Raw genomic sequence first — 22104 nt, forward strand, 5'->3', positions numbered from 1 at the left:
GCCAGTCGTTCCCACCTCTCTGAAGTGTTGTCCCATGCCCCAGCCCCACCAGGACAGCACCATGTGCCCCAACCACTCTTTACTAGCCCCCAGTACTGGTCAGTGGTGGCAGAAATGTTCACCCTGAGGTGCAACAGTACCAGGGAAGCCACTCCTCCCGCTCCGAGAAATCCCCGTTTTCCCTCGCATATTCTCGAGCCCCAGGCACCTGCCGCGAGCATCAACGTGCCCAACATGCATAACCCCCAGGCTTCGTGCCTTCCACCCATCCCAGCAGCGGAGCCAGGTCCTTCCTGGCTTTCCCCCCCGCCGTCCTGGCAACTTTCATCCTCTTTTTCCTCTTTCCTGCCCCGTCTCCGGAGCCACGCGGGCTGCCCGCGCCAATTTCAGGGAGTGATGCTGCGGGCAGCTCCAGCCTCCTGAGCCCCCACGCCACCCCCGGAAAGCACAGGGCGGGGCGAGGGTCCCCACCGGGAAGGAGGCACCGTGGCCCTTTGTCACTCCACGTTACAATTCGCCAACTTCTCCCGGACCCAAGCGCGGTGTGGGCGCGCTGCCGGGGAACGGCGGAGCGGGGTGGGGGAGCGGCGAGGAGAGGGGTCGGGCTGGGGCGGAGCGGGGAGGAGAGGAGCGGAGCGGAGGCAGGATGCGCGGGGCTGGGGCGGAACGGGGCCGGGGCGGAGCCGGGGCGGGGCTGGGGCAGAGCGGGGCCGGGACCGGGGCCGGGCCGGGGCGGGCTGAACGGGAGCGGGGCTGGCGGAACGGGAACGGGAGCGGGGCGGGCGGGGGCCGCTCGCGGCGCTCGGCACCGGGCGCGTCCTGCAGCCGCTCGCCCTCCGCGGCCCCGGGGGCGGCCCCGGCGCCGCCGCCGGGGCCGGCCGCGGGGACCCCCGGGATGTCCTCGTCGCCCGCGGAGGAGTGCCGGTCGCCCGTGGGGCTGGACTGCTGCAGCTGCTGCCTGGACCTGGCCAACCGGAGCGGGCTGGAGGAGGGGGCCGGGGGCGAGAACAACAACCCGGGCAGCCCCACCGTGAGCAGCTTCCGGCAGCTGCGGGAGCAGCTGGTCCGACAGAACCTCAACACCGACAAGCTGAGCTCCATCATGCGCCAGGACTCGCTGGAGCCCGTCGTGCGGGACCCCTGCTACCTCTTCAATCAGGGCATCTGCAACAGGAACATCGACCAGACCCTGCTCTCCATCCTCCTCCTCTTCCACAGGTGGGTGTCACCGCCGGGAGCCTGCGAGCTGCCGGGGCCGGGTGCCCCGGGACAGCGGACTCGGAGCTGGCAGCGATGTGGGGCTGGCAAGAGAGGAGAACTTGTGTGACCTCGGGGCTGTGGGGTGTCAGCGGCGGTGGGATCTGGGTGGGGAGAGGCCGCGTCTGGCACGGAGTCCGTACGTGGTGCCAGCCCATCCCTGGGTGCGGGTCCCGGTGGCTCTGCTCCGCCATGTCCGCCGTGCCCGTCTCGCGGTGCCCTGTGTCTGCCGGGCAGTGACAACAGCCCCCAGCTGTGTGTCTTGGCCGCTGGACCCTGTGCTCATCTCCGTGGCTACCTCTGTCCACACAGACAGTGCCCGCAGGGGCATGGATAGTGTCCAGCGACGGACGGGCATCGGCCCCATCCTGCGTGGAGAGCGCAGCAGGTTCCTTGGGAAGCAGCTGTGCTGCCTCGAAAGCCATCTTGAACGTCATTTAAGAGCATGGGTAGGGAGCCCGAGAGTCCCAGTGCCAGCTCCTGCCCTTTCTGCAGCCCCCCAGGCCCTCCCGGAGTGGACACAGGCTTGGCCCGGAGCGGTCCCTGGGAAGTGGCTCTGCCCTGCCCGAGCCGCTCTGGGCAGGCTCCCTGTGCCCCCACAGCCGAGCGTCCTGGGGGCTGCTCCCATCCCTTCCCCGGCCGACTGGGGAGGCAGGACCGCGGGCTCTGCCCTGCTCCCTCCTCCAGCAGTGAGGACAGAGGAGCCTGCACAGGAGGTGCCAGGGGCTACCGCTGTGCAGGCTCCCCAGCCCTGACCAGGTGAGCCCCAGAGGCGAGCAGTGGACAGAGCTGTCTCAGGTCCTGCACTGGCGCTGTGTGGGGCTGGCTCTGGTGACAGAGGGAGCCGGTGACACCCTGTGGGGGAGCAGCTTGTACGGGGGCTAGCAGGTCTGGGTCTCCCAGATCGGTCTGGGAGAGCCGAGCTGGGCCAGTAGTGCCGCAGGTGCCCGAGGCCGCCGGGTGGGACGCACGCAGCGGCCGGAGGGGACCTGTGGCCCATCGGGGGCAGATGCCCGGCAGGCAGCGGCTGTGGGGCTGGCGTTCAGAGCCCCCTGGCCGTGCCCTCCGCAGGTGCCGTGGGCGCTGGGGCCGGGTGGGCTCACACGTGGCTGCCCCACGCGGGAGAGCCGCCCCCTCGCCAGCAGCGTCTGACGCCGGGAGGCTGCGCTGGGAGGGAGCCGCTCTTCCTGCGCTTACATAACGCCGAGCTGCCGCTCAGGTGGGCAGGGAGGAGCTGGGACAGCCGCCAAGGCGCCCGTACCTGGCCCGAACGGGGAGCAGTGAACCTGCCCGGCTGAGAAGGAACAGGAGCGAGAGGTTCCCCTCCTCCCGGGGAGGCTGCAGCACTGCGGGTGAAGGGGGAAGCGAGACGCTGTCCCCAACACGGGCTGCCAGGGCTGGGGTCAGGGCCAAGCACCTGGGCTGCTCGCTGGGGCAGTCGGTGACAGTGCCTGTGGGCCAGAGGCCACTGACACGGGCACAGCGGGCTGCTTTCGAGCTCACCCCTGCTGGAGCAGGACCTGTGGTGCTTCTGGTGAGGTAGGGAGTGAGCAGAGATGCCAGGGGGCAAGGATTTCTCCCTGTCAGTGTTCCTTGCGTTCCTTGCTGCCTGTCTTCCATGCCCTGTGGTGTCCCAAGAGGCTCCGCACATTGTGTTTGTGACAGGCCGTGCTCTGGTGTGGTGCAAAGCTTTGTCCCTCTGTCACACCCAGTGTCCAGGCACCTTGGTCTGGGGGCTGCCTGGGTGATCCCCCGTCACCCCTAGGTGACACAGCATGGGGGTGCACGGCCCCAGGCACTGGAGCCAGGTGTGCCCACACCTGTGTTTGCAGTTGTTTTGCTGCAGCCTGAACTTTCTCCTTCTGGGGAATGAGCCAACACATCCAAGAGGAGATAGCATACACAGAGGAGGATTGTGGGTGCCAGAGGAGCACCCCGATAACATGCCTGATAAGGGCACCCTGCTGCTGGCACCTGGGAACCCAAACCATTTGGTGCCCATTGTTTTGGCTGCTGTGTTCCTACAGCAACACAGGAGGAGGGGAAGGTTGTGTGGATATACATCCTCAGGTGCGGCTGACATCCAGGACAGCACGGGATCCCCAAGATGCTAAACCCAGAGTTGAGTCTGGCTCTGAGGCTGGCTGGAGACAGCTCAGGGTCAGATGAGTGCTTCTCAACCAGCACACATTTCAGCATGTCCAGCCTGTCTCTGGGGGGCCTCTCTGGCTGTGTGGTCCCTGCCAGGCTCTCCACACCCTTTGCTCACAGCGGGGATGTTGTTAGGGATGCACAAGGAACACACGCTCTGGACCAGTTGCCTCATGCTCCTGCAGAAAGCCCTGCTGTCCTAGGAGTACACAGGATCCTGTGCATGTCCTCACACACAGCATCACAAACTGCTTTCCAAGGAGGTCTCAGCAGGGCCAAGGCACCAATCCCACGTGGAAGCACCAGGTGTAGGGAGGACAGCTGCCCCCATCCTGGCTGTGCACACCTTCTCCCCGCAGGTGCCAAAGAAGTGAGCAGAAAGGTCTTTGCCATCCCTCTGCTGGGGGATGAGCTGGGGGGAGCCAGTGGTGTGGGAGGAGATCTGCAGGGTGGCAGCACTTGTGCCAGCCCGTGATCCAGGCGGGACCTGCCTGGCACTGCGTGGGGAGAGGAGGCACACACCAGCCTGCTTGCCCACATCAGCCAGCCACACCAGTGCTCCTGCCCAGCCTCTCCTGGGCAACACCTGGGAACCTCTGCCAATCCTGCTCCGGGCTCTGCATTGCCAGATCGGCTACAGGCACTGCCAGTCCTGCTGCTCCATCCAACAGGGTGGGCAGTGACCCATCCTTTGGTCTAGGCCACGAAAGGAGCCAAGGACCACTTTCTTCCAGGCCTGGGCAAGCCACGGGAGTCACAGGGGGGCAGGGAAGCTCCGTGTGAGCGGCTGGGGAAAGCATGAATTCGGGCAAAGCAGGGCAGCAGTGCCTTTCCCTCTGTAAGGTCAGGTCAGCAAGCAGGAGCTGCCAGGGCAGCAGTACCAGGGTGGCATTTGTGTCACAACACCACTTGTTCCCGTCTGTCGGGTGTCACTTTGCAGCAGCAATGCAGGAGGAGAGGAGCCAGGGCATAAAGGGCATGCCGGGGTGGCAGGGCCAGGGCGAGCATTCCAGCTGGTCGAGTGGGCTGGAGCAACAAGAACACATTGATGGGGAGAGGGGCCACGAGCGAGCATGAGAGAGGTGTGGGTGTGAGACTGAGTTGTCCTACTCTCCTTCTGGCCCTGGGACAGCTCTGCCATGGAGGGGGACAGGAGGGCCCCCCTGCCCTCCAGAACCATGCACCAGGGCTTTCTTTGCTTTGCTCCCACAAGACAGAGCTGCACATGGCCCAGCCTGTGGTCTGCAGTGTTGGTTGCAAGCCCTGCACACCACCGAGGTGCTGGGGAGATTTTGTTTCTGTGGCAGGAGTGGCTTTGTACCGCTGGGAGGGGCTGACCTTGGCGTACCCAAATCCTCCCACCTTCGGGAAGATGTCAGGCAGGCTCAGCCTGCTGGGGTCTCCATCACAGGCATCCCAACACCTTGGCACCCCCACCCCCTGGCCCAGCAGACTTGGGCCCCGTGTCCCAGCAGCCCAGGCTCACAGGGGCTCTGCCACAGCACACTGGGTTGGCATGGCTCGGCAGGGCTGGCAGCAGCATGGGCCACACCATGCCTGCCCCTGCAAGACCCAGCTCCCTCCAGAAGGACATTCCCAACGTTCTTTGAAGCACAGGAGGGTCCTGCTCAGCCCCTCCAGCCCCTTGGGAGGGAACCATTTGCCCCTGACCACAAGGCTGTGGCCAAGGGGGCTGGCACAGCTGAGCCAGTCCGGTGATGCCAACGTCAGCTTCTCAGGAGCCTGTCATCTTGGTTCTCTGGGGATTCTCCAGCACTGCCCATCTGCTAGGGCAGGCGCTTGGCTCTGCACAAGCAGAAGTAGGTGTCCCAAGGTCAGGCAGGGGTGACAGCATGGCCCTATGGGGGAAAGGCTGGCCAGGATGTTTTCTGGCTTTGAAGTGTAAAGATGAAGAAGATGTTGGAGCTGAAGGAGGCTGCAGGGGTCTGCCCTGATCCCAGCGCATTGTCCCTTCCCAGTGAGACATGGCCTGATCCTGGATGGTCTCTGCTGGGACCCAACACCACCTCCTTGGCCACTGCCCACCACAAAGAGGGTTAAAGCTGCCTTTGTACTTTGAGGGAGCTCCGGGACCTGCAAAGGATCAAAGGGCTTGGAAAGGCTTGGGATAAATGTTGTCAGAGCCTGGCAGCTGTGTGTGTGCCCAGGGGATGTGACCGTGCATGGGTCTGTGCACTTTTTGTGCACTGCCAAGGCCAGTGAGGCTCCAGGTGGATCCTGCCCTTGGGAAGGACCAAGACCCTCTTGGCAGAGGGCAGAGAATCACAGAACCCATTAGGTTGGAAAAGATTTCTGAGATCATCACCTGCAGTTTTACCCCAGGATGAGTGTTGGGAGAAGATGGCTGGAGAGGCAAGAGAGGCTACAACCCATCCCAATGCTTTGCAAATGAGCTCTGAGTTATATTTATCCAGGTGCTGCACATGGCTGGCTTTGGAACAGGAGATCATCCTCTGTCTGTGTGCTGAGTTATATATATAAATATATATATCTGTTTGAGGGGGCTTTTGCTGCAGAGCAACTCTGGTGGCAGAGGAGAAACTCTGGGCCCTCAGACTCCAGGATCAGGGTGGGATCCAGTCCTTGCCACCCCCACCTGCAATTCCCTGAGGATGGCAGCCCTGTCCAGACTGGCAGAAGGTGGCAGATACCACGGGGAAGGACAAGACATTTCCATGTCCCTAAGTGAGGCCATCACAGTGATATGCCTGTGAAAAGGAGCAGGACTGCTCCGGGTGGTTTGGAGGCAGGGCATGGTCTCAGCTCGTCCCCAGGGTTTGGCACAAGCAAGGTGAGGGCTGGCTGCTGAGCTCGGGCACGCAGAGAGCCTCGGCAGCAGCACAGGTATACATCCTGCCAGCAACCGATTGTCTTTCACGTTGTTATTGTTCTGAAATGTCAGTGACGGCAGGGTTTCGGCGAAGGTCCCTGATTTGAAATGCCCGGGATTCCTTGCAAAGGCCAAGTGTGGTATTAATAACCACCTCAGCTGAAGCTGTGCCGCCCTGCGTGTCCTTGCCTGACCTGCTGCGGGTGCTGGCTCATGCCAGCCGAGCTCTGCTCCTCCAGCCCCGAGCGGCTCGGCTCTCACAGCCCCACCGGCTCCGGCTGTCCCTCGGATGTTGTGGGGCTGTACTGGGGCTGTGCTGGGGCTGTACTGGGGCTGTACTGGGGCTGTACTGGGGCTGTGCTGGGGCTGTACTGGGCTCTGCTGGGGCTGTACTGGGGCTGTACTGGGGCTGTACTGGGGCTGTACTGGGGCTGTACTGGGGCTGTACTGGGGCTGTACTGGGCTCTGCTGGGGCTGTACTGGGGCTGTACTGGGGCTGTACTGGGGCTGTACTGGGGCTGTGCTGGGGCTGTACTGGGGCTGTGCTGGGGCTGTACTGGGGCTGTACTGGGGCTGTACTGGGGCTGTGCTGGGGCTGTACTGGGGCTGTACTGGGGCTGTACTGGGGCTGTACTGGGCTCTGCTGGGGCTGTGCTGGGCTCTGCTGGGGCTCCCCCCAGGTGCTGGGCCAGGCAGGAGAGCAGCAGGCTGCAGCACCTGTGGAAGGGGCCAGTGAAAGGTTTGAGGGCTCCCAGAAACAGGGCTTATTCTGGGCTGGAAGAGCAGATTTGGGTAGCGTGGGGTGCGCTGCACAGCTCTCACAGCTCCCCTGCCTCCGTCCTCATTACATAACGAGCTGCCTCCCAATTAGCGAGCGGGCACTCCCGCACGCCGCAGGGCAGCAGCTGCCAGCGCCCAGCAGGGCTCCAGAGCTCCTGCTCCTGCCTGAAAAGGGGCCTGGGATTGTTTTTGGAGGATGCCAGAGGCCCTCCTTTGGGGTTCCTCTCTGGGGCTGGGGAGGCAGGAGCCAGGCTGGCAGCCCCCCGCGGGCTCAAGGGCACCTCGTAGCCCTCGTGCTGCCGGAGGTCCCTTCAGTGTTGCCACCACCTCTGCCCTATCCCCACTCCCCCAAAAACGGACCAGAAAAAGGCAGCCGGGATCTGGGGCTGATGCAGCTGAGGCTGTGCAGGATAACACGGTCAGGCAAGGAGCAAGGAGAGCTCTGGAGTTCAGAGCCATGGCTGGCAGGAGCGCCAGGGCAGGGCACGGGTAACCAGGACGTGATAACACCCAGTTCAGTGACAGGACTCCAGCCACGGCCTGTGGGTGTGAAACACTCTGCTCTGCAGACAGATTTGTGGATTAAAGCTCAGCCAAGGGTTCAGCCTGCCATCCTCCCTGGAGCTGGGCATTCCTGCTCCATGGGAGCAGGTAGCATGGTGGGGGTCAGCTGCACTGCCTCAACAGCCAGGCACAAAGCTCAGAGAAAGCTGCAGGGTTTTCACTGGGCTGTGCCATGGCTGGCACTCTCACCTCAGTGTTTGGCAGCTGTGGGACCCTTTGTGGGGAGCAGTGAGGGGCAAGAGTGCCCCACAGCCCCTGGCAGGGCACCCACTGGGGCTCCCACAATGGGCTGGCAGCAGCATGGGGCTGGTGTTGACAAACACGGGCAAGGTGGGACGTTTGGCCACCTGATCCAGGGCTGGTAGCTCTCCATTGAGCTTTTTTCCCTCTTCCCCTCCTATGCCAGCATGCCTGGGGAAGCCGTGACTCTGGGGGCTTCCGACACGGTGGGAAGGGCTTGTCCAGAACTGGGTCCTCTCTGACCTCCCCTCCTCACACTGCTGCTGCTGGGGCACGGGAGGAAGAAGAGGGTCTGGTGACAGTTAAAGAAAAATTGCAGCTCTCAGCAGGCTGGCTCCAGGGTGTGCACTCGCATGCTAGAAAAAACCAGAACTGGGAGTACAGCCAAGTACCTTTATCGGAGGAAGCAGTCGGCCCCACAGCTGGACACAGGAGCCTACCAGGGCTCCCTCCACCACCCCACAGCCTGACAGGTTGGAGGAGTCTCCGCACCACAATCCCTGCCTTCATGCCTGCTGCCTGGTGGAGTGGGTCACCTGTGTCCCCTGCCCGTGGCCACAGAGCCCACTCTGTCTCCACTGGGCATGAAGGGAAGGAGGACATGTTCCCTGTCAGCCTTGCCAAGGGAAGGTTCCCCTCAGGCCTTCCCTCCCTGAAACCGTCCCTGGGCTTCCCCAGCGTGGCAGGGGCCACCACTTCTGTGTGGGCCACACATGACTCTGGTGTCCCCTGGCTGGGGACTGGGACCAAGCAAGGCCAGCAGCATCAGCTCTGCAGGCAGGGGGTGCATCCCTACCCAGGCACGTCCAGGTGTGCCCGGGAGTGGTTTCTCGCTGTTCTGGAGCAGCACGTGCCCTGGGTTGGAGGATTTATGACCCCTCCAAGGCTCTGATGGTCATGACCTGGGTCCCCCTGTCACAGAGCTCCTGGTTCCATGGGGCTTCTGCACGTCCCACGCGTCCTGGAAGGCAGCAGCCGAGCTGGGGGTAGTGCCAGGCCTCAGGGAGCAGCTCAGCCAGGGGATCTCCACGAGGAGGAAACCAAGATCTGGATAGCTGGTGTGCTCTGGCAGTGCTCGGCCCACAGCCCTGGGGATGGGCACAAGGGCCCCACGGCGGTGCCATAGGGCAGGCAGCTGCTGTTCGGGACCCTGGGATTGGCATGGCAGATGACTCAGCTGCCTGTTTGCCTGGGGACAGCCCCCAGTGTTACCTCTCCTTTCCCAGAACCAGGATAGAGCTGCTGGACAAGACCTGGAGCTCCTCAGCCCTGTCCCACACCCAGCCCTTCCTGCCACAGGCTCCCACAGGCCCCAGCTATCACCCGTGTCCCCAGCCACACACTTCCCTCTGCCGCTGCAGGGCATGCCCAGTGCTGGCATTCCCAGTCCCTTGGCTTATACCACCACAGTTGCAGGATTTTGGGCTGTGACAGGCAGAGTTTTCTTAGCTGTGTGTTTGCAAGCAGTAGCTTTTCCTCTCCCACTCTGCTCTGACCCTTGGAGCAGGAGATCTGGCTCTGCAGAGCAGCCTGGGCAGCCTTGGCTCTGCGCCTTTCCCAGTTTGCTCTCCAGTGTCTCTGGGGCCAGGCTATAAACATTTCCCACGCCTCAGACCCTCTGAAGGGCCTTCCTCCCATTGAGCTGAGTCCTTGGGAGAGAGCAAGCCAGGAAAACTGCCACGGAGCCATGAGCACAGGCTGGAGTAGGGGGAGAGCCAAGTCTGGGGAGCCAGGGCTGCTCCTGAAGCCCTGAGCACCCCTCCACCGGCTCCATCGGCCGCTACCGGGACAGGAGCATCCTTTGGTGTGTGGCACCGCAGTGCTGGAGCAGCTCCAGCACACAGGGCACAGTACAAAGGCACGTCTTGTCCCCGGGGCTGTGGGGAGAGGGCCCCTGAGCCACAGCGCTGTGCAGGTGTGGGATGCAGGCAGCGAGCGATAATCCCCTCTTGCCCCTTGCTCCAGCCTGGCAGAGCCCTGTGCTGCTGCACAACTCCAAGTCCCATTGCTGAGGAGGGGGTTGTCACCTAATGTCACCCAGTAGTGGGGCTGGCATCTTCTGGGCCGAGGCACAGGCTGTGTGAGGGCTGAGGGGCTGCCGGCAGCTTTGGGGTGTCCTGCAGGGCCGCTGCTGGGCTGATATCATCACCGGCTGCTGTCACCACCTCTCCTCGCTGCTCGATGACAACCGCGGGTGCTTTTTTTTCCCCCCGAGAGCACAACAATTAGTGTCACAATTCCCCTGTATTGCGGCTGCTGTCACTGTTACCAAAATAACCACAGGCACGAGCCGGGCCCAGCCTGGTGAGCCTCCTGTCGCTGTGTGTGGACAGGAGCGGCTGTGCTGCTGTCTGGGGGTGCAGATCACACCATGGACCCTGCTCCAGGCGCTCAGTGCCAGAGGGTAGCAGAGTCTGTGGTGCCCCGCTCTTGAGGAAGCGCAGGGTGGTGTGCTGCCCACCCTGCTCTGCTTGGAGGAGCAGGAACGGGTGGTGGGAGAGGAGGCGGCTGCCAGCGGCCTGGCAAGGCCAGGTATGGTAGGAAAGGGCCCCCCACACCTTGGGGAGCAGCTGGAGCCCCATGTAGGGCCCTGCTGCTGTGGGGGCATTGGGGCAGCTCAGAGGGGCTCCTGGGGAGAGCTGGCAAGAAGCAGGATCCAGCAGAGCTGCGGGGGTGCCAGCAGGGCTGCAGGTGACACCGAGGGCTCTGCAGGTGACACCGAGGGCTCTGCAGGTGACACCGAGGGCTCTGCAGGGCTCACAGAGTGCCCTGTGCCGTGCTGCTGGCTCAGGTGTGCGGGCAGGGCAGCGCACGCTGTCAGCCAGGGCAGCGCTCCTGCCTCTGCGCGGAGCAGCGTCTGTTTGGGACGCAGAGCGCGGCTCATGGGGGCCTTCGGGTCGGAAAAGACCCTCGAGATCGTGGGCTCCGGGTACTGCCCGAGCGTGCCGGCACACGTGAGCGAGCAGGAGGCCCCAGTGTGCACACGCGTGTGCGGCACACGCGGCCGTGGGCTGCAGGCGCGTGCAGGGCGCGCGGGCGGGCGCCGTGTGCACCCACGGGTGCTGCCAGGAGCCGCCTGCAGGGCTGCGAGGTGTGCCGAGCTTGGGGGGCTGCGAGGGGGCTGCAGCCCCCTGCCCGGCATCACCTGCCCTGGCCAGCGGCTGCGTAGGGAATCTCTCATTTACTGAGCGCCAGGAAAGAAACTTCTGCTTCTCCATCCCTGCAGAGCATCCCTTGCTGGGGCCTCTCGAAGGCTGACAGCGTCCTGCCCTGCCTGAGTGAGGAGCCCATGCCCCAAGCGGTGATGTGGGCAGGGCTGGGTGGAAAGACCCACGAGGACTGCAGGGAAATCAGTGAATTACTCCAGTTTATTTTTGCAATAGTTCCAGCTCCATGGGAAAAATACCGGAGGTGGCAGAGCTGAAGCATTTTCCAGCTTCACTCCAGTAGCTGCAGAAGTATTTGGGTTTTTTCCTTGGTGCCTGAATGCTGCATCAGAAAGGTACCAGGTGGGGACCAGGAACCTCAAGCTGTGAGACAAGGACCACCAGCCAGGCCCTGGCTTGCCGGTTCTGGAGGCCTTGGTCCCTGCCACTAATGATGGAGAGCTTCCTTTGGGAAGGAGGCTGAGCCAGCACTGGGGGGGACATGCCACAGGAGGTGTGAAAACAGGCACAGCTGCCAGGGCTGGGGGCAGACTGGGGTCTTCCCACCCCATCTCCCTGCTGCTGTCACCTCTCTGCAGAAGACAGGAGGTGGCACAACCATAGGAGAAAATGCTCTCCCCATCTCTCCTGTCTTCACAGCGTAACCAGCATGCTTCATGAGCTGCAGTGGCAAACTCAGCCAAGGGACCCCTGGTGTGGGTGGTCTGGACTTGTCCCAGCAAGGGGACAAAGCTGTGTCCCAGGGGCCGCCACCAAGCCCACCACCAGCCACTCTGGGGACAAGTGCACACAGAGGCCTTTCATCTCCCCAGGGAGGGGGGCACCCGCACAGCTCGGGATGGCACACTGGCCATTGGTCTTGAAAGGGCCAATTGAGTACAGCTGAGGTCATCTCCCAGCATGTTTACCCTGTGGCTGGAGCCCCTGGATGCAGCCAGCACCCAGGCTGTCTCTGTCACTGCGAGCCGGGGGACGCAGCCACGGGCAGAGCCGGCATCGCTGCTGGGAGCAGAGGGGCTGGAGCGGGGTCACGGCGTGGCATGGCCTTCCAGCCGCCGTACTCCCCGAGCCTCTTCAGAAGGAGGGACTGGTAAGTAGGGCCTGCTGTGGGTCGGGGGGGAGCACGGGCCAGCCTCGGGGCTTGGGGGACAGACGCCTGCCCACTCTGTGCAGTGCCAGCACCCTGCTCAGCCCCCGTGCAGCAGCTTTGCATGTGCTGGAGTGGGGCTGACACAGGGGGATGTGCATAATTGTGGAGAGCTGCCTGGCTAGGTCTTGCTCCCAGCAGAAGCTGTGCTGCACTGTGCCTCAGTTTCCATTTTGATGGGGAAATTCCACTCTGCTCCTCCTCCCCACTCAAGGAAGGGGCACAGCAGCACACCCACAAGTCAGGGTTCCTTGGCCTCTCCCAACAGCCAAGGGCCAGGCACATTTGGTACCCCCTGGACCGGGACTGCTGCTCAGTGTCCTTTGCAGCATCCCTGGGGTGCGCGTGCCCTGCCGGCACTAACTCTTTCGTGGATACTGTGCCGTGTGTGGGGTGTGCCGTGCAGCATCAGCCTCGCCGTGCCTAGCAGGGGATGAGCCCCGGGGTCAGGGGCAGCAGGCAACCACTGAGCAAAGTTGATCCAGAGGGCGGAGGTAAGTGGGCGGCCGGGGGCAGCGGGGTCAGCACCGGCTGGGCAGCGCCACCCCGGCTCCTGGGATGCTGCCGTCGTTTTAGGGGCCCTGCTTCCAGCCCTCGGAGCTGTGGAACACCTCCGCAGCCTCCGCAGCCTCCGCAGCCTCCGCACCCTCCGCACCCTCCGCAGCCTCCGCAGCCTCCGCACCCTCCGCACCTTCCACAGCCTCCACAGCCTCCGCACCATCCACACCCTCTGCACCCTCTGCACCCTCTGCACCCTCCACAGCCTCCACACCCTCTGCACCCTCTGCACCCTCCGAACCCTCCACAGCCTCCGCACCCTCCAAACCCTCCGAACCCTCCACAGCCTCCGCACCCTCTGCACCCTCCGCACCCTCCACAGCCTCCGCACCCTCCAAACCCTCCGAACCCTCCACAGCCTCCGCACCCTCCGCACCCTCCACACCCTCCACAGCCTCCAGAGCCTCCGCACCATCCGCAGCCTCCACACCCTCTGCACCCTCCGCAGCCTCCGCACCCTCCGAACCCTCCGAACCCTCTGCAGCCTCCGCACCCTCTGCACCCTCCACAGCCTCCGCAGCCTCTGCACCCTCCGCACCCTCCACACCCTCCACAGCCTCCACACCCTCCACACCCTCTGCACCCTCCGAACCCTCCACAGCCTCTGCAGCCTCTGCACCCTCTGCACCCTCCGCAGCCTCCGCAGCCTCCACAGCCTCCAGAGCCTCCACACCCTCCGCACCATCTGGACCCTCCGAACCCTCCACAGCCTCCACACCATCCACACCCTCTGCACCCTCCACAGCCTCCGCACCCTCTGCACCCTCCGAACCCTCCGCAGCCTCCGCACCCTCTGCACCCTCCGAACCCTCCACAGCCTCCGCACCCTCTGCACCCTCTGCACCCTCCGCACCCTCCACAGCCTCCGCACCCTCCAAACCCTCCGGACCCTCCACAGCCTCCGCACCCTCCGCACCCTCCACACCCTCCACAGCCTCCAGAGCCTCCGCACCATCCGCAGCCTCCACACCCTCTGCACCCTCCGCAGCCTCCACACCCTCTGCACCCTCCACACCCTCCACAGCCTCCAGAGCCTCCGCACCATCCGCAGCCTCCACACCCTCTGCACCCTCCGCAGCCTCCGCACCCTCTGCACCCTCTGCACCCTCCACAGCCTCCGCAGCCTCTGCACCATCCACACCCTCTGCACCCTCTGCACCCTCTGCACCCTCCACAGCCTCCACAGCCTCCGCACCCTCTGCACCCTCCGAACCCTCCACAGCCTCCACAGCCTCCGCACCCTCTGCACCCTCCGAACCCTCCACAGCCTCCACAGCCTCCGCACCCTCCGCACCCTCCACAGCCTCCGCACCCTCCAAACCCTCCGAACCCTCCACAGCCTCCGCACCCTCCGCACCCTCCACACCCTCCACCGCCTCCTCCGCCTCCGCGCCAACCGCAGCCTCCACACCCCCTGCACCCTCCGCAGCCTCCGCACCCTCTGCACCCTCTGCACCCTCCACAGCCTCCACAGCCTCCGCACCATCCACACCCTCTGCACCCTCTGCACCCTCTGCACCCTCCACAGCCTCCACAGCCTCCCCACCCTATGCACCCTCCCAACCCTCCACAGCCTACACAGCTTCCGCACCCTCTGCACCCTCCGAACCCTCCACAGCCTCCAGAGCCTCCGCACCCTCCGCACCCTCCACAGCCTCCGCACCCTCCGCACCCTCCACAGCCTCCGCACCCTCCAAACCCTCTGCACCCTCCGCAGCCTCCACACCCTCTGCACCCTCCACACCCTCCACAGCCTCCAGAGCCTCCGCACCATCCGCAGCCTCCACACCCTCTGCACCCTCCGCAGCCTCCGCACCCTCCGAACCCTCCGAACCCTCTGCAGCCTCCGCACCCTCTGCACCCTCCACAGCCTCCGCAGCCTCTGCACCCTCCGCACCCTCCACACCCTCCACACCCTCCACACCCTCTGCACCCTCCGAACCCTCCACAGCCTCTGCAGCCTCTGCACCCTCTGCACCCTCCGCAGCCTCCACAGCCTCCAGAGCCTCCACACCCTCCGCACCATCTGGACCCTCCGAACCCTCCACAGCCTCCACACCATCCACACCCTCTGCAGCCTCCGCACCCTCCGCACCATCCGCACCCTCCACAGCCTCCGCAGCCTCCACAGCCTCCACAGCCTCCACACCCTCCGCACCCTCTGCACCCTCCACGGCCTCCACGGCCTCCACAGCCTCCGTGGCCTCCGCAGCCTCCACAGCCTCCTCAGCCTCCGTAGCCTCCACAGCCTCCACGGCCTCCGCGGCCTCCACGGCCTCCACGGCCTCCACGGCCTCCACGGCCTCCACGGCCTCCGCGGCCTCCGCGGCCTCCACGGCCTCCACGGCCTCCGCGGCCTCCGCGGCCTCCACGGCCTCCACGGCCTCCACAGCCTCCACGGCCTCCACAGCCTCCTCAGCCTCCACTGCCTCCACAGCCTCCACTGCCTCCACGGCCTCCACGGCCTCCGCAGCCTCCAGTGCCTCCACGGCCTCCACAGCCTCCTCAGCCTCCACTGCCTCCACGGCCTCCACGGCCTCCACGGCCTCCGCGGCCTCCACGGCCTCCACGGCCTCCACGGCCTCCGTGGCCTCCACAGCCTCCTCAGCCTCCACAGCCTCCTCAGCCTCCGTAGCCTCCACGGCCTCCACGGCCTCCACGGCCTCCACGGCCTCCGCGGCCTCCACGGCCTCCACGGCCTCCCCGGCCTCCGCGGCCTCCACGCCCTCCACGGCCTCCACGGCCTCCACGGCCCCCGCGGCCTCCACTGCCTCCACGGCCTCCACGGCCTCCGCGGCCTCCACGGCCTCCACGGCCTCCATGGCCTCCGCGGCCTCTGCAGGCCTCCACGGCCTCCACGGCCTCCACGGCCTCCACGGCCTCCACAGCCTCCTCAGCCTCCACTGCCTCCACAGCCTCCACTGCCTCCACTGCCTCCACGGCCTCCACGGCCTCTACTGCCTCCACGGCCTCCGCAGCCTCCAGTGCCTCCACGGCCTCCACGGCCTCCTCAGCCTCCACTGCCTCCACGGCCTCCACGGCCTCCACGGCCTCCGCGGCCTCCACTGCCTCCACGGCCTCCCTGGCCTCCGCGGCCTCCACGGCCCCCCCGGCCTCCGCGGCCTCCGCGGCCTCCATGGCCTCCACCCCCTCCACAGCCTCCACGGCCTTCACAGCCTCCTCAGCCTCCACTGCCTCCACAGCCTCCACTGCCTCCACGGCCTCCACGGCCTCCGCAGCCTCCAGTGCCTCCACGGCCTCCACAGCCTCCTCAGCCTCCACTGCCTCCACGGCCTCCACGGCCTCCACGGCCTCCGCGGCCTCCCCGGCCTCCACGGCCTCCACGGCCTCCGTGGCCTCCACAGCCTCCTCAGCCTCCACAGCCTCCTCAGCCTCCGTAGCCTCCACGGCCTCCACGGCCTCCACGGCCTCCACTGCCTCCACGGCCTCCACGGCCTCCGCGGCCTCCACGGCCTCCACGGCCTCCACGGCCTCCACGGCCTCCGCGGCCTCCACGGCCTCCACGGCCTCCACGGCCTCCACGGCCTCCACGGCCTCCGCGGCCACCCCGGCCTCCACGGCCTCCGCGGCCTCCACGGCCTCCACGGCCTCCACGGCCTCCACGGCCTCCTCAGCCTCCGTAGCCTCCACAGCCTCCACTGCCTCCACGGCCTCCACGGCCTCCACGGCCTCCGCGGCCTCCGCGGCCTCCACGGCCTCCACAGCCTCCTCAGCCTCCACTGCCTCCACAGCCTCCACTGCCTCCCCGGCCTCCACGGCCTCCACTGCCTCCACGGCCTCCGCAGCCTCCAGTGCCTCCACGGCCTCCACGGCCTCCACGGCCTCCGCGGCCTCCACGGCCACCACGGCCTCCGTGGCCCCCACAGCCTCCTCAGCCTCCACAGCCTCCTCAGCCTCCGTACCCCCCACGGCCCCCACGGCCCCCCCGCCCTCCGCGGCCTCCACGGCCTCCACGGCCTCCACGGCCTCCACGGCCTCCGCGGCCTCCACGGCCTCCACTGCCTCCACGGCCTCCACGGCCTCCGCGGCCTCCACGGCCTCCGCGGCCTCCGCGGCCTCCGCGGCCTCCACGGCCTCCACTGCCTCCACGGCCTCCACGGCCTCCACTGCCTCCACGGCCTCCACGGCCTCCACGGCCTCCGCGGCCTCCACGGCCTCCACGGCCTCCACGGCCTCCACGGCCTCCACGGCCTCCACTGCCTCCACGGCCTCCGCGGCCTCCACGGCCTCCACGGCCTCCGCGGCCTCCACGGCCTCCGCGGCCTCCACGGCCTCCGCGGCCTCCACGGCCTCCACGGCCTCCACAGCCTCCTCAGCCTCCACTGCCTCCACAGCCTCCACTGCCTCCACGGCCTCCACGGCCTCTACTGCCTCCACGGCCTCCGCAGCCTCCAGTGCCTCCACGGCCTCCACAGCCTCCTCAGCCTCCACTGCCTCCACGGCCTCCGCGGCCTCCACGGCCTCCACGGCCTCCACAGCCTCCTCAGCCTCCACAGCCTCCTCAGCCTCCGTAGCCTCCACAGCCTCCACAGCCTCCACGGCCTCCACAGCCTCCGCACCCTCCGCATCCTCCACAGCCTCCGCAGCCTCCGCACCCTCCGCATCCTCCGCAGCCTCCGCACCCTCCGCACCCTCCGCACCCTCCGCTGCCTCCGCACCCTCCACACCCTCCGCATCCTCCACAGCCTCCGCACCCTCCGCATCCTCCGCATCCTCCGCAGCCTCCGCACCCTCCGCACCCTCCGCACCCTCCACAGCCTCCGCTGCCTCCGCACCCTCCGCACCCTCCGCATCCTCCGCATCCTCCGCTGCCTCCGCACCCTCCGCACCCTCCACAGCCTCCGCTGCCTCCGCAGCCTCCACCCGCGCTCGCTCCGTGTGTGGAGCGGGGCCCGCAGTGCCGCCCGTGTCCGCGCGGCGGCGCCGTGCGCGGTTATGCAACGGCTGGCGGGGCGCGCCCGGCCCCGGGGAGCGGCGCTGGACCCCGCTTTGTTCGGAACCCCCCCTTTGTTCGGGACCCCGCTTTGTTCGGAACCCCCCCTTTGTTCGGGACCCCGCTTTGTTCGGGACCCCGCTTTGTTCGGAACCCCCCCTTTGTTCGGGACCCCGCTTTGTTCGGGACCCCGCTTTGTTCGGTACCCCCCCTTTGTTCGGGACCCCGCTTTGTTCGGAACCCCCCCTTTGTTCGGGAACCCCGCTTTGTTCGGGACCCCGCTTTGTTCGGGACCCCCCCTTTGTTCGGGACCCCGCTTTGTTCGGGACCCCCCCTTTGTTCGGGACCCCCCCTTTGTTCGGGACCCCGCTTTGTTCGGGACCCCGCTTTGTTCGGGACCCCCGGAGCGCTTGGAGCCTCGGGGTGGTGGTGTTTAGTGCCCCCGAGTTTGTTCTGGACCCCAGATTTGCTCTGCCATCCCGCAGTTGTTGTTCTGCACCCTGGGCGTGTTCTGTACCCTAAATTTGTTCTGCACCACAAGGTCATTGTTCTGCACCCTAGATTTCTCGTTCTGCAGCTTGGGGTTGTTTTGCTCTGTATCCCGAGTTTTGTACCTCTGCTTTGTTCTGTATTTGGGGGCTGTTCTGCACTCCAGGGGTGTTGTTCTGTACCCCGGGTTTGTTCTGCACTCCGCAGTTGTTGTTCTGCAACCTCGGGGCGTGTTCTGTACCCTGGGTTGGTTCTGCACCCCGGGTTTGCTCTGCGAGCAGGTTTTAGTTTCCCCTCCTGGAGTTGTTTTTTTACGCCTGGGTTGTTTTTCCGCTCTCGTTTCTGTTGTTTGTCACTCGTGTTTCTGTTTGTTTTGCACCCTCGTTTCTGTTATGCACCCCGGTTTTTAGCAGCCCGTTTCTGTTTTTCACCCGGGGGTCTATTTGGAATGCCCGTGGTTCCCCTTTCCCTCCTTCCTCCTGTGCACAGTCCTAGGGCCTCACTTGGCAGGACGGGCAGGCTGCACCTCCAAACGCAGCCTGGGCTCAGCCCTTCTCCCAGCCCCGCAGCAGGAGCGTGTCCCCCGCCCCGGGTGCCCAGGACGGGATGCTGAGCGGGGCTGGCTCCGCTGGGGCTGCAGACGAGGGCTGTGGAGGGGGGTCCAGCCTGGGGGGGACGCGGTGCTGAAGAGCGGGGTTCTTGTGCTCGGCAGCGCCGTGCTGTGCTTCAGCTGGAAGGGGCGGAGGGGCTGTACAGGGGGGCAGAACACGGGCCGAGTACCGGGGCAGTACCGGAGCAGTACCGGGGCAGAACACGGGCCGAGTGCCGGGGCAGTGCCGGGTCAGTACCGGAGGCGGTACCGGGGCAGTACCGGGGCAGTGCCGGGGCAGTGCCGGGGCAGTACCGGAGGCAGTACCGGGGCAGTACCGGGGCAGTACCGGAGGCGGTACCGGGGCAGTGCCGGGGCAGTGCCGGGGCAGTACCGGAGGCAGTACCGGGGCAGTACACAGGCTGAGTACCGGAGGCGGTACGGGCGCAGCCCCCGGCGCGGCGCTGCGGGCGGTCCCGGCCGCGTTCGCCCCTCCCGGCAGGGCGGGCACCGCCGATATAAAGCGGGGTTGGTGCGGGAGGCCCGCAGTGCGTTTCGCTCCGTCTGTGCGAGTGTGCGTTCCTGCGCCCGCAGCCATGAGCACCGGCATGTACCAGTCCCCCATGGAGGTGGCTGTCTACCAGCTCCACAACTTCTCCATCTCCTTCTTCTCCTCCCTGCTCGGGGGGGATGTGGTTTCCGTGAAGCTCGATAACAGGTAGGGGCAGCCCCGGTGCGCCGCGGCCCCGCCGTTCGCCGCAGAGGTCGGGGGGAAGGGGCACCCCCGGTGCTGAGGTGCGGGGGAAAAGCTGCTCCGGGAGCGAAGCACAAACGCCACCGGTGCCTGAATCCATCGGTTCCCTCGGGAGGGGCACGCCCCGAGCACTGGGGGGGAGGCGTCGCTGCGCGGACCCCTGTGGAAGGGAGGCGTTCGGAGCTGACCCCCGGCCTTTCCGCTCTCTTCCAGCGCCTCCGGAGCCAGCGTGGTGGCCATCGACAACAAGATCGAGCAGGCGATGGTGAGCTGCCCCCTCTGCCCCGCACCTTCCCCGTCACCCGCGGCTGCTGTGCCCGGGGCTGGGCTCCCCGCTCCCGGGTGGCCGCTCTGCCCAGGGCCGGGGGTCCCTCGACCCGCGGGGGTCCCCACTCCCCACCCCGCTGCCAGGCAGAGCCGCTCTTTGTCTGCGACCGCCGCAAGGCTCATTGTCTCCAGCCCCTCCGCAGTGCGCAGGGGACGAGGGCGGACACGGAGCCGGACTTTCGGGCTCTGGGCTTGCCCGAGCCGGGTCCCCTGGGCGCTCAGGAACTCCAGCCCCAACAAATCCCGGGGCAGGGGAGGAGGCTGGAGAGTGCTTCTGGATGCAGAGAGATGCCCCTTGAGGGAGTTGTGCTGGATAAGCACCAAACCCTGGGCCAGGGTTCCAAAGTTGGGGTGGGGAGGGATAGTCCTTGGGAAAAGCTTCTGCAGCATTTGGCACTTTCCCCAGCACTTGGGAATGGGAGGGAGCAACCCTCAGGGCATTACTCTCCATTGATCGGTCTCTTCCATGGCATTTTGCAGGATCTTGTGAAAAACCATCTGATGTACGCTGTGCGGGAGGAGGTGGAGGTCCTGAAAGAGCAAATCAAGGAACTGTTGGAGAAAAACTCCCAGCTGGAGCGTGAGAACAGCCTCCTGAAGACCCTGGCCAGCCCTGAGCAGCTGGAGAAGTTCCAGTCCCGGCTCCCAGCAGAGGTGCTGTGCCCTGAGGAGCAGAGCCCCGGGGTGGCTGCCCCGGCTCAGCGCTCCGGGGGCTCTGCGGTGTAAGGTGGCTCTGTCCTCGGGGTGGGCAGAGCCACAGAACTCTTTCTACTTAATCTCCTGCAAAATCGTTTCCGCCTTCATCTCACACGAAGGACTGCCAGACCCTGGCACTGAGCCGCGCCCCTCGGGCAGCCCTGGCCAGCCCGCAGAGCCAGCGGCCGTCTCCTTCATGAGGATGCTCTTCTTCAAGGAAGACAGGGGCAGCTGACCCCCCCTCCCCACCCAACTGCCCAGCAGGTGCCAGGAGGAGATCTGTGGAAGCCGTCCCGGGCTGCGGAGCGGGGCTGGGCAGGCTTTGGCACCGTGCTGGTAGCCGGCGGTGGGAAGGAGCGCGCGCCAGGCCCCAGGCCGTGGTTGCGCTCTGCAGGGGGGTGTCTCTTTCCGACATTGGAGGGAGACCGATGTTTAGTGAGCGAAGCAGATGTGTCCCTCAAGCCACCCAGGAGCCTGCTGGAACCCGAGCCAGACTGAGCAGCACCGGGGGTGGCAGCTGCAGCGTAGACCGTGGCTGAACGCACAGCAGTGTGGGGATTACAAGGAGAAAAAGCTTGTTTTGTTAGTTTGGGCATCTTGTGTAGCCGTATCTGTGTACAAACACGCGCACCAGAGGTGCCTCCGAGGCCGTGGGGTGCCCGCTCTGGCTCAGCCGTGCCCATCTGAACAGCTGGGGCATCGGAAGGCAGGCTGGAATGGTGAGTGCCCGTCAGCGGGCACACAGCTATTGCCAGTGGCACCAAAGAGGGGACAGACTCGCTCCTCTCTGGCATCCCACCTGACAGAACCATGCAGCAGCGCTGGGAGGATCTGGACTGACCACTGGGCAGAGCGACAAGCCAGGCTGTGCTCTAACCCACTGAGGTGGAGGAGCCAGCCCGTGCCCCTGGGCTCCCCTCTGTCCCTGGCCTTTCCCTGGGATGTGACGGGACATTGCTTTTGATGTCAGAAGTGGTGACACTGTTGTGTAAATCTAGATAGAAATGGCAATAAACTCTACTTTTTATATATACCTGCACTCCAAGCTGTGTCTGTGGCTGGGAAGAGAGGGGAGAGTGATGGCACTGGGGAAGAGGCTGGGAATTGTTGGAACGGGACTGGTGTGGATACTGGGCTGGTGCTGTTTCCCAGCTGGGAAAAGCTGGCAGTTCCCCACCTTTGCAGGAGGGGATAGTTCCCCCTAGATGGCCCTGGCTGAGCCAAGATGGGTTTTTGGAGATATGAGCAGGTAGCCTCTTCCCAGGGGTAAGGAAGAGGTAGGGAAAAGTGCTGTGAATCTGCAGGTCTCTGTCCCCTGTGTCACACCTGTGCAGGGCAGACTTGGCAGCACGAGCAGAAAGGAAGCTCTTCTCAGAGCTCAGCTCTTCTCAGGTGTGGAGCTGTATGTACCCTCAGCTCTGCTCTTCCTCTGGTGGTTTTGTTCTTACAGCCATCATTGATATTTTTTGTTTGTTTGTTTTTATTTGTTTTTCATTTTGGGCCATCTCAAAATATGAGAATAAGGATGGGTCATCTGCATTGGACAGTGCTGGACAGGGATGGGGAATGCCCCAAACCTG

General features: G+C 65.4%; 1 protein-coding gene across 2 annotated transcripts; it reads left to right on the forward strand.

Moving 5' to 3' along the window:
* The first annotated feature begins 870 nt into the window (after positions 1–870).
* TSC22D3 (TSC22 domain family member 3) lies at positions 871–21555 on the forward strand. Of its 2 annotated transcripts, none has more exons than XM_005527354.3 (3): positions 871–1218; positions 19715–19766; positions 20309–21555. In XM_005527354.3, exons 1-3 carry the CDS (start codon positions 896–898, stop codon positions 20552–20554), a joined length of 621 nt encoding a protein of 206 aa, XP_005527411.1. In that variant the 5' UTR covers positions 871–895; the 3' UTR covers positions 20555–21555. The 2 variants fall into 2 exon arrangements, with proteins under 2 accessions (XP_005527411.1, XP_005527412.1); XM_005527355.3 differs by lacking the exon at positions 871–1218 and adding an exon at positions 19280–19465.
* Positions 21556–22104: the final 549 nt, after the last annotated feature.

Source organism: Pseudopodoces humilis, chromosome 15 (assembly GCF_049639895.1).
Source record: "Pseudopodoces humilis isolate 2021_Gansu_Grassland_sample_001 chromosome 15, ASM4963989v1, whole genome shotgun sequence".
Classification (NCBI taxonomy): domain Eukaryota; kingdom Metazoa; phylum Chordata; class Aves; order Passeriformes; family Paridae; genus Pseudopodoces; species Pseudopodoces humilis.

What these genes read in the sequence shown, in the direction of transcription:
- TSC22D3 (XM_005527354.3), top strand. Translation starts at nt 896, where the DNA reads ATGTCCTCGTCGCCCGCGGAGGAGTGCCGGTCGCCCGTGGGGCTGGAC. An exon ending in ATCCTCCTCCTCTTCCACAG is followed by an intron (nt 1,219 to 19,714) that starts GTGGGTGTCACC and finishes GCTCTCTTCCAG; the next exon opens with CGCCTCCGGAGCCAGCGTGG. An exon ending in ACAAGATCGAGCAGGCGATG is followed by an intron (nt 19,767 to 20,308) that starts GTGAGCTGCCCC and finishes GGCATTTTGCAG; the next exon opens with GATCTTGTGAAAAACCATCT.